Source organism: Sciurus vulgaris (assembly GCF_902686455.1).
Source record: "Sciurus vulgaris genome assembly, chromosome: 9".
Classification (NCBI taxonomy): domain Eukaryota; kingdom Metazoa; phylum Chordata; class Mammalia; order Rodentia; family Sciuridae; genus Sciurus; species Sciurus vulgaris.
Genome location: NC_136469.1, coordinates 85,219,084 through 85,231,271, shown reverse-complemented (window position 1 = coordinate 85,231,271; position 12,188 = coordinate 85,219,084). Strand labels below are relative to the sequence as shown.

Here is a 12,188-nt window from a genome sequence, read left to right as displayed (position 1 = left end):
CTAAATCTAGAATAAATTACTTAACTTCTTTGGGCCTCTTTCCATATCTGGAAAATAAGGATCTTATGTGTCTCATAGAGTGCTGAAAGGATTAAATTAAATAATATATTTGAAATTCTTAGCACACGATAAGTATATGAAAATAGTAGCTTTATTAATTCAGTCCCTAAGATCTAAACTCCTTCCCACTTTTTCACTTGATTAATAATCCAGGTGACAAAACTTCAGTGAAAGTTTATTGAAATTCCTCTCTTATTGTTATTATCCACTTGGGTGCTTTTTTTCCCCAATTACTAGACTATAATAAAATTATTATTATTAAAAACTACTGGGTCTATTTAAAATTTTGTTTAGATATAGGTGCTCAAATTCTTCTTAAGTACTTAGTAATCATTTCAACCTGGTGGCTATTGCACAGATGCCAATTTTAGAGCAAAGTAATACGTAATATACCTTGCTTAATATATGAAGCTTTGAATCTCCTCTTTTTTTTTTTTCCAGCTGTTAACATTTTTTTTAGTCATTATGTTTAGTTTATTTTTTAGTTTATTTTTAGTTTTACAGACTGCCTTTTGATTCATTGTACACAAATGGGGTTCAACTTTTCATTTCTATGGTTGTACACAATGTAGATTCACACCATTCATGTAATCATACATGTACATAGGGTAATGATGTCTGTCTCAGTCCACTACCTTTCCTTGCCCCATCCTTTCCCTCCCCATTTCCCTTTACACAATCCAAAGTTCTTCCATTCTCCTCTTGGCTGCCCCCATACCCCACTCATTATCTATCATCCTCCACTTATCAGAGAAAATATTCGGCCTTTGGATTTTTGGGCTTGGCTTCTTTCACTTAGCATGATATTCTCTAACTCCATTCATTTATCAGCACATGTCATAATTTTATTCTTCTTTATGGCTGAGTGATGTTCCATTGTGTATATATACCACAGTTTCTTTATCCATTCCTCAATTGAAGGGCATCTAGTTTGGTTCCACAATCTAGTTATTGTGAATTGAGCAGCTATAAACATTGATGTGGCTGCTTTACTGTAGTATACTGATTTTAAGTCTTTTGGGTATAAACCAAGGAGTGGGATAGCTGGGTCAAATGGTGGATCCGTTCCAAGGAATCTGCATACAGCTTTCCAGAGTGGTTGCACCAATTTGCAACTTTACCAGCAATGTACGAGTGTGTCTTCGTCCTCACATCTTCACCAACACTTATTATTGCTTGTGTTCTTGATAATAGCCATTCTAATTGGAGTAAGATGAAATCTTAGGGTGGTTTTAATTTGCATTTCTCTAATTACTAGAGATGATGAGCTCTTTTCATATATTTGTTGATCACCTGTATATCTTCTTCTGTGAAGTGTCTACCCAGTTCCTTAGCCCATTTATTGATTGGGTTCTTTGTATTTAATAAAATGCCAACTGAGAGATTTAAAAATGCTGCATCAATATTAATGGCACAAAGAACAACATTGCATGGGGAAAGTTGAATATAAATGACAGTGCATCAATAAAAATTCTGAATTTTGAATTTTGGACTTTTGGAAGAGTCAAATTCTGAATGAGAAGAAGTTTTAGGAATGCCATAACCAGTCTATTTCACACATATTTCCTTTTAATGTGTGCATAAGAGTGATATATAGTAGTACACATCTAAAAGAAATTCCAATTCCTACAAAATAAAATAAAAACTTTTAAAAGGAGAAAATACAATAATAAACAACACAAACTAAAGATACAAATAAAACGTAAATACAGTATTTAAAATTCATTTCTACTAGCTGTTTTCCTGAGACACATTCTGCCCATTTTCAAAGGAGTAAGGCTTTTTGTAACTTGCCACCAGCTGTCAGCCTGTGAAAATGAAGAAAATAAGAGCAACCATTAAAAAACAAACACTGTGTAATAATGACGATAACAACAAATACAGAGGTAGCATTTGTGCATTGAATTCACTAGGGTGGTCCTTGTAATAATTTAGTAGAACATTATAATTTCTCAACAAGCATCTATTGCATCCTATTAATCCTCTGGGATGTTCAGAAAAAGGAGATTCTTTGTACAACTGGGAGGGCCATGGAAAGACACTGCTCTCTCAAGCTAAATGTGAATGAGGAACCCTGTGGCCAAATTGCTGCTGGTCTTTCCTGGGATCTAGAAGAAGTGGCCAGGTATGAAGTCAACTCTGAGCAGTGTGCAGAAGGAAAAAAACAATCTGTTTCCTAAGTGTGAGTCTCTGATTAACCAAGTGTGAAGTCCACCTTCCTCTGGGCTGCCATTCAAGTGAGCCAATACATGGCCTCCGTTTTAAGCTGGTTTGAGTTGGGTTTGATGTTATCACACTAAAACTATCTTGCCAGATTTTGCTAGTTCTGTTCTGTGGGTCCCCTACCAGCCTTTCTGTCTTGCTACGTATCCAGGAGGCTGGTCACTACAGATTGCATCAGGGGTCTCCACTGCTCTCTGGATTCTGCTTGGGTTTAAGTAGTAGAACTCATCAGTGGCAGATCTGAAGGCAGGAAGAAGTCTTGGGTATTTTATTTGCTGTTTCTTCTTCCATTGTTAAGGTCCCAGCATTGGCTGTATAACTACAGCTCCTGCTGTGTGGATTCTCCAGCAAGCCTCTGTGTGCTAGGGAATTCTTACCCCAGCCTCACCAGTCATAGGAAGGGCAATAGCTCCCTGCCATTGCCAGACTCAGGAAGCCTCCACACTCCTTGTGGGTTGCTTTAAACCTGCCCTCACTGTCCCCTCTACAAAATTTCCTGGGATCATCCAAATTGTTTTATGATTCCTGTTGAAATCCTGACTGATTCATTTAAAGAGTTTGGGACAGCAATGGCATATGGTAAATGGTTAGTAAATATAAATTAAAAATACCTCTTCCTTATGCCCAAAAATTAGGAAGAAAAAAATATGAAATAATCACTACCACCATGCAGAATTAGAATGCCTCTCTCTTTGAGTGGTAACATTCAGAAGAAAGATATGACAGAGTATTTTATTTGACTTCAGGTTTTAAGGGGACAGAATCAAATTACTTTTAGATGTTTTTAAACATAATCAAATTCCAACCATTGATTATTAGACATAATTAAGCCCCATCTCACCACTTAAGGATCACCTGAATAGTTTCCTATCTACTTACTCTTAAGCAATATTAGTCTCTTGAATGTCTTCATTTATAGGAGTTATATCTTTACCCAGAGCTTCCATTTCTTCTTCCTTCTTCTTCCTTTTACGATGTTTCCGAAGAGGACTTAGAAAATAACATGTTAGAAATTAATATGGGCCTATTAGTACATGTGAATATAAAATTATTCAATAAGAGCGTGTGATTTTATTTCTAGACTGTTAAAAATGTGTCAGTTGTTTTTTTATAAATATGTTGGGTACTCTTTTAAACCATCTCTTTTTCTAACTCCACTGATAGCTTCAATAGGTAACAGGGTAGGTTGGGTACAGCTATCTAAACAGGAAGAATATGGCTCATTGTTGTTGATGGAGAATAGTTAGCACAAGAAAACTTTTCAGGAGGGGTCACTTTACAAAGTAGAACACTGGACATTACGTAGTGTGAAGAGAAGAAACAGTAGAAACTTGGAACAGATATAAAGAAAACCAAGAGAGTGACTGTAGACTCTGGATACATTAATTAATCTTCTAGACAATCTAGTTTCCTGAAAGTGCAGTTCAAAATTCATATAACGTCCATTTCCAAGGTCTGCAAAACTCTTTCTCTGCCCCAAACTTGGCTTTACAATTATTTCTTCCTATCATAAAGTTTATGAGCTCAAAAATATTTTTTTCAATTTTATAATAGAAGGAATTCTATAGATATACTGACTTAATACTTTTGTTTTAGAGAAAATTAAAGTTTATAGATGTTAAGAAATTTGCCTGAAGTCTCAAAGACACATAATGACAGAATGGGAAAAAAAGTCAAAGACTCTGTCTATGCTACTGTTTTCCTCCCAAGAACGTAGTGAGGACGGGAATCATGAGACACACACTCTTGATGGGGACCACAACACAGAAGTAGATGAAATAGTTTAGGAAACTGACTAGCTCCTCAAGACAAGAAGACAGCACTTAAATAGAACACCTTCTTACCATCCTACAGGTTAGTGTTGCTGTGATTAAAAAGAAAAAAAAAAGAAAAAAAAAAAAAAAACCATTGCCAGGTACAATTGTGGCACACATACCTAAAATCCCAGTGACTCTGAAGACAGGGGCAGGAGGATTGCAAATTCAAGGCCACCTGGGCAATTTAGGGAGATCCTGTCTCAAAACAAAAATTTTAAAGGGCTGGGAATATAGCTCAGTGGTAGAGCACCCTTCGGTTCAATCAATTTCCAGTACAAAAAAAAAAAGATTGCATCAAGCCACTGTGTATCAAAGAAAAACATGCTGGTTCTTGACTCTCAAAGTTGTGACTTAAAATGAAAAGTGAAATGCAGGGAAAAGAGTGTAATAATTATTTGCACATAAAATGAGTCATTTTAATGTGGCCAATCTAAAAATTTTAAAACAAATTTTGTTTAAAATTATAATGCTTGTTTCCAGTAAAATGATAAAAATTGTGTTATGTGTTTTAATATAAATAAATACTTCAGTATCAATGATGGCGAACCTCAAAAAGTAGATTTATTTCAATTGCAGCCAAAGGGAAAGAGAAGATGATCGAGAAGGAAAAAAAGAAGAAATGGAAAGAAAACAAAGAGCAAGACATGATTTCTTAAAATTGAACTTAAAAATACTTACTGACAGCATGTGCAGACACCAATGACCAAAATGATAAAAATGACCATAACTGCTATCAAACAAATCACCAAAATCTGTCCTCTGTCTCCTCTCAGGTAAAACAAGTCAACTCTCTCACACCTTGCCCCAGCATAGCCTTCATCACAGCTGTGAAGATAACACAAGAGGGTGACCAGGTAAAAATGCAAGACGGGAATGTCCACTTCTTCTTTGCAGAAATTAACATTGTTTTCATTACTTGAAATTAATAAGTAACATAGTTCTTTTTAAAAATAAGAATAAAAAGTTGTCTTCCATTGTGCTCATGAGTAATTTCACCTTCTTTACTTACTGAAACCCTGTCACTTGAACATTATTAACATGTCTCCCATACAGAAGTAAGGATAATGATAAGTGATCAGAATTTGTTTTGAAATTTTAATCTCTGAGCTTGAAGAGAGGGGGTGATAAAAGTTCCTCCACAGTAATCACAGTGCTTATAAACCTCATGACAAGGAATTAAAAAAATCCCCAGGATTTCCCATTTTATTCAAGGGTAATATGAATAGTTCCAGTGAGCCAAGGAACTCTTAAAAATGATTTTAAAATTACATTGCTTCATATAATCAAACACGGTAATGCATGTGAAAGCTCATACCCCAGAATCCAAAAATAGAAAGTTCCATAAATACAACTTCTACAGAATCTTCCCATCTCACTCCCTCTCTCTCCTATCCTTCAGTTTTAGAGCTGCTACTTGAGAGGTATAAACTAGAGAATATTCTTCTATTACTCTGTATTCGCCACCTCCCCAATTTCTTCTCCCCTCCCCCAAACACGACATACCTTGTCCTATTCTGTTCCTTCATCTAGTTCTCTGTGGCCACAGTTCCAGATCTGTTTGTCATCCCCTCCCCTCCAAGTGGCCTCTTTTTATTTCATGGCCCTCAAAAAATGGAATAACTAGAGTTAACTAGATCTCTAAATGGGGCTGTCCCCCTTCAGTCTCTCAAATCTCTTATCAATATCGTCTTCATATACAGTTCAACTCAGCAAATGCACTAAGTCTGAGGTTACAGTTACGAATCTGTTGACCAAGCTGGGACTTGACTGAGTAACACTAGGCGAGCAATAGCTCAGTGATTTGTGGACTACAAAAAGAATTCTCTGACTTGTGGCAGAAACTTAAAAAGTATGTAGAAATTTGTCTAAGGAACTTTGAACCAAATTTATCTTGTAACATCAGTAACTTTCCATTAATAAATATTTTTTCCCTTTATTCTCCTCAGGTGCATTTGAACACAAAGAAATATTAGCAATATACTGAATTACTTAAATGTCAAAAGATTAACTTCTGCACCTTCAAAAGATTTCTGTGCAACTTAATTTTTCCTTAAGAAAGGATTTATTGCCAGGCTATTCTATAGCATATGCTTGACAAGAACTGAGACAGTTAATTCCTGCAAAGCCTGTGTATCTCAAGTAAGGAGATCCCTTAATGCCAATATTGTAGCTGAGACAATGTTTCAAAACACAAACAAACAAAACCACAAGCCCAGAAACAATCACTGATTGAAAGTTAAACTGCCATGCAAGCAAAGGAGGAAAACATCTAATGCCACCTATTGCTGAAGGACCTGGAGGAAGTGGGAGAGAATTGCCTCCTGCAAGATAGGTAGATGAATTTATTCCAAGATTCAAATCCAGGGAGAGCACTTAGGAATATCTTTTTTTTTTTTCTTTGAACAGGCAGTGTCTGCCCGCAGAAGGAGAAAGAGAGAGAGAGAGAGAAAGCAAGGAAGAGTGAAGAAGAGAGAGAGAGCAGGAATATCTTGAAATATCAAAAATATGTAGCACATTGAATTCAAACAATAGGGGAAAATCATTTTCATTTACATGTGGGAGCAAGTTTTATAAAGTTTAAAGAATGTAATTAAATCTTACAAACATATAAATAGCTCTTCCAGTTAGACTATAGATTTCTTTAACAAATTTACAAAATATGGCATTTATAAACAATAACTCTGCCTATAAAAGGTCCAACAATGACTGGCTGCTCTATTACAATGTTTTTCTAATTACAGCTCTGGATTCAGTGGTTGAACCGTGCTTGAACTGAATTTCTCGATGAACTTCTGTACATTGTAAGCCAATGAAGCCATATTAGAAGGTCAAACCACATAATTATAATGGTTCTCATATCATGTCAGTCTTCAGCAAACTAGTGACTTATCAGCTGATGGTTTTAGCAAGTCTATTTCCCACATGGGAGAGGAAGACACCAAGGGAGAAAGATCTTAGTGTTTATTAAATGATAAATAAAATTTATCAAATAAACTTCCTATAAAATAAAATGGAAAACTGGGAATAATCTTTAAATATTCCACAACTCTAGAGGGACTGCAAAACCAGACTTAGGGAGTCACCATTCTGAAATAATCACCAAACACCGTTCCAAGAGATTTATAAGTACTAACTCTATCATTATAACAACCTAAAAGGTAAGGTCATTATCAATCCCCTTTTACGGGTGAAGACCAAGGTGCACAGTCCTTAAGTGAGTGGGACTGAGATTCTCTAACACAGACAGTCTGGTTCCCAAGTTTATGATCTCAGCAGTGTGTAAATTGTGCTGTATTAATAAATGAAAATTATATATCTGGAAGCAAATTATACACATTCTAAGAAAATATGGGGAACACTAAATTCAAAAGTATTTGAAATACAACTTGGTTTTTTGTGCATATAAACTAGAGTCCATAAACTTGTATGGTCACAAGCAAAACGGAGATATTTTTGGCTTCCCTAGATGATGTTATCACCAATGGTAGGCAGTTTTGTCTAAATTCATGCTACACCGAGCCATGAAAGGTCAGTCCTAGGTAGGACATCTGCCCACTCCCCTCAATGATTGCAGAACATTTACTCTGAAGTGTTAGGAACCATATGCATTTATTATTTTACCTTTATTATTTGGTTTAACCTTCAATGCTTGAAAGGAAGGTATTTTTATTCTTTTAATAATAAAACTGAGGTTCAGGACAGGTAATTGACCCAACTGTTTACACTGCTTATAATGAAAACAAAATCTTATCTTAGGTCCATTTGACTATAAAATCTGTATCTTAACCCCCATGTTCTTCTTCTTCTGCCTCCCCTTGGTTCTGTATTGTTCTGCTGCTAAGATCTTCTGGTTCTGATTGAGGCCTTGGTTTTGAAATTTGGTATAGAAGAGATGGGCTAAGGTAGAGACACTTATTCATTCCTTCATCAGTTACTTTTTGCGTACCTATTAAATTTTAGGTTCCATGCTTACCACTGGAATACAAAACTGAATAAGCCACAAGCCCCGCCCTCTAGGAATTCACAACCACAGAGTGGTCATTCAAAGAAACTGACAGCTATGTTCTACTGGATAAGCACTCCATTGAAGTGTGACCAGATGGCAGAGGAGGGGCATCCACTTGACACAGGGCTGTGTGCCTGGGAAGGAGGAAGTCAGTGAGGGGCCGGGTCCAGAAGGAGATGGCATTTGAACCATCAGTAGGAATAGCTCTAAAGCCTACGTGAGGACCTTGTATAATAGACTATGAATAGGTATGTAGGACTTTATGGGAATATTTGGGAATATGGTGAGAGGTATAGCTAGAAAGTTAAGTCAGAATCAGAGGAGCCACAGAATCAAGGAAATATGTTTTAACCTCAAAGTGAGTGGGACAAGCTGTGTGTTGATTTTAGTCAAGTGAATTACACACTGTGGTTTTCATTTTAGAAGAAAGCAGCATTAAAAAACAATAAATCTGCAGACATAGAGGCAAGTTAGAAAAATGTACTGGGTTAAAGGACGTTGACACTGGGACATTGACAATATGCCTCCAAGCAGGTAAATAATAAAATGGAATTTCAAAGAATCAGCTCTACCCTTCTTAGCCATCCACACACACTTTTCTTGATATTTTGCATTAACGATTTTTATCCCTGTACATATTATCTATGCATATTCTTTAATAAATTGAAGATAATTATAATTAAATTTTGAAGACATCTATGACCTTTAAATTCCCCACAAAATCAGAATCACTCTTCTGAGATTCTTATGGAAAAAAAAACAAAAACTGAATACTGGAGAAACTATGAAAAATAACATAAACACTCTGTGAACTTTGGGTCAAAATTATAAAAGATCACTTTGCTCTTCTTCTATAAAGAAAATGTCCCAGACAGCACTTTAGAGGGACAGCTCTTTAGAAGAAAAGGAATATTTAAAAGATGCAAAAACTGTTGCATGTGCCTGAGCAAAATTAAACTTGACTCTGAAATCTACCAAAAGTTGGAAAGAGAGTTCCTCTCCCAGTCCCCAATTGTACTAAGAGGGCTTTGCTGATCTCTTATTTATAAATAAGACTGACTTCTTCACACTTAACTGACACCTGCAAATGGAGCTTTTAATTTGGCAGGAATTCCTTCATATTTACATTAACTACAAACCACCTAAAGCATGCCAGAAGAATTTGTTTCCATTTGAACCCCCAGGAGATTATTCCAGCTGAAAAGCATCCGAACACTGGACAGAATCGGTTTTGCTTGCGCAAGGAAGCAGAGGACACTGCCCAGGCTGGAAGTGGATCTGTGCTCTCACACACTCATATTTCAGGAGGAAAGTGTGTGTCAGTTTCTCCGTAAGTGGCTGCCGACCGGGCCCTAAACAAGTGGCTGAGGGCAGGACCAGGCGGAACTGTCTGGACAGATGGCATGGTTAGCTCAGACTTTCCGCCCTGTCAAGCCCCAGGCTGAGCAGCCCTTTCGGCACCCCAGGTGCAGCCTGCTCTGCACCCCTTTGCTTGATGGTTTTGGTGCTTCACTTACACACAGGAGGGTGTCTGCTCGGCCACCACGAAGCGGCATCTCCCTTTGATGCAGTAATGCTTGTACTGCTTGGGGCACCGAGAGAAGTGGCCTTTCCGCCTCGACTGTGTGGTAGTAGCTGGAAAAAAAGAAAAAGTTCATTTGTAGATTGAATTTTATTCTTATCTCACTGATGATTTTTCTGGAGAATACATTCCAATTTCATTTGTTCTCTCCACACTAGGATAAAAGTCAGAATTTTAGGACCCCCAGATGGCACGAGGAATTGGGCAATAGGGATTGTGGTCGGAGTGTTTCACATTGTAATTGAGATTTGAGTCCCACCTGTCTCTCAGAAATGTTGGTATCTTCCATGGGTAAAACAGAGATATAATAAGAGAGAAGGCTTTCTTCTTGTGAATGTTATGAGAACCTCACTACAAAAAGGAGTTGGTTGGTTGGTTTCTGTTTTTGTTTTGTTTTTGTTGCTGCTGAGCTGGGTTTTTGTTTTTTGTTCTTTGCTTTTTTAACTGAAAACAGCATTTACTGATGCTGTTCTATTTACTTTTCCTATATCATCTCATTTAACAGTCACAACAGTCATGTAAGGTGAGTACCATGCAAATCCCAACTTATAGGTGATCAAAGCAAAACACAGAAGATTAAGTCACCTTCCAAGATCACAGTTGAGAGTGGTAGGAATGCGACACAGCCAAGGCCCATGCTCTCCACTGCTACCCTATAGCTGGCAATCTGTCAAAACAGTTGCTCAGCAGGTGTCTGACCTCTACTCCCAGCCTGGTGCATCCAGATGTCCAGCTTGCCTCAGTGGGAGTCTGTGGCACTCACTGGGCCCATGGAGGCTTTCTCTCGCGCTGGAGGAGGAGGAAAACACTAGAAGTTTCCTGTCTTGGATTTCAATCCTGCACTGACCTACTTCCCACTCTTTTAGAGTCTTGATTGCCTGATATTTCATCTATGGATAGTGATATGTAACAATTTCCCTATTCCCCACAGGTCAAGTTTCAAAACATATTGACCGTCCAGAGAAAAAGTATAGAAATAACTTACTGTTTCATCTGTTGGTCTGCAATTGACTGTTGCTCACACCCAGAGAAAAATAACTCAGAAGCCAGTGCCAATCCGGGTCAAACTTTCCAAGTTCATGGTATGACCAACAGCTTGCAGGAGTCAGACATCTGAAGCCCATTTGGGTTTCACTTCAGAAGGGCATTTCACACTAGGTTTGATAAGGCACCTGGCATCCCAATGACATTTAATAATTCTTTTATTTAATAGCAATGATTACCAGACTTCTTAATATTGTGAAATCAGCACATACAATTATACAGGGCCACCAGAAATAAGAATTTCAAATGACTTTGGATTATATATATTTTGAAAATTTTTATGATGTCTAAATACAGTACAGTCATCCCTTTGTATCCAAAAGGTTTTGGTTCCAGGACTCCTGGCAGATACCAAAATCTAAGGATGCTTAAACCCATTATATGAAATGCATATGCAATGTCTCCTCATATATTTAAAAATATCTCTAGATTATTTATAATATCTAATCTATTATAAATGCTATGTAAATAGTTGTTTTAGTTCATTGTTAGGGAATAATGACAAGAAAACGTGTGCATGGTCAAATACAGAAGCAATTTATGGGGAATATTTTTAATCCACAGTTGACTGAATCTGTGGATGGGGAACACACAGATACAGAAACACTGTCCAGAGTTTCAGGGGATGGCAGAATATTGCTGAAGAACTGGCTGACCTGGTTTTGTTTGTTGACTTGGTTACCACCCAACTGCTGAGCATGCCAGATATTTGCTCCCATGAACATTAGTCAATGGGACTCTTATCAGAAGGATTGAAAATTCTAGAAATAACTGCACAGTGTGTCAAAGGAAAATAAGTTATTTTGTCAAATAACTTGGTAAGTCAACTTTAATTGGTTAAATGTTTTCTAACCCTGTAAGAGGCACTGGAAAATAAAGAATGTCCTACCTAACCATCTTAATTGATGCAATACAGGAAATTAAAAACAATGCAATCAACCAAAAACCACCATTATAATTGCATAAAAAGTTGTAGCACACTGAAAATGATGAAAAGAACACTGGATTAACTAGAAGAAAATTAGTGCTTATTTCTCAATTCTGCCTTTCACTAGCTATAATGAGTCTGGGCAAGCTAATTAAGATATCTGAGTTCAGTGTCCTCATCTATAAATTGAAGAAGAAAACTGCTGCTTTAAAGAGCTGTATATATAGAAATATATATATATATATATACAAGTTTGTATATATGCACAGTATCTCTTAGCATATATATTCCAAATATATATGTATATTCCAAATGTAGATATAGATACAGATATGGAAGTTCCTAGTGGAATTCCTAAAACATTAAATCCCCAGAAAACGAGGTGAATCTGTAACATTGAAAATCTTGGTAGTCTTAAGAGATATCTTGTGTAAGTATTTGCTTTCCTAATCAAGGAAAAATTTCTGGACAATGTAAACTTTAGGAGACAGTAAGCAATCAATTTAATTAAGAAGAATGTCAAGAGCA

General features: G+C 36.8%; 1 protein-coding gene across 1 annotated transcript in view; it reads right to left on the bottom strand.

The window, feature by feature from the left end:
• Positions 1 to 410: 410 nt before the first annotated feature.
• Positions 411 to 12,188, bottom strand: part of BTC (betacellulin) — a 50,243-nt gene continuing 38,465 nt past the window's right edge. The window contains exons 3-6 of the mRNA XM_079153096.1: positions 9,624 to 9,741; positions 4,779 to 4,925; positions 3,163 to 3,273; positions 411 to 1,868 (exon numbers count right to left, since the gene is read on the bottom strand). Coding sequence (XP_079009222.1) covers positions 3,165 to 3,273; positions 4,779 to 4,925; positions 9,624 to 9,741 — 374 coding nt within the window. The 3' untranslated portion in view covers positions 411 to 1,868; positions 3,163 to 3,164. The remainder of the gene's footprint in view (positions 1,869 to 3,162; positions 3,274 to 4,778; positions 4,926 to 9,623; positions 9,742 to 12,188) is intronic.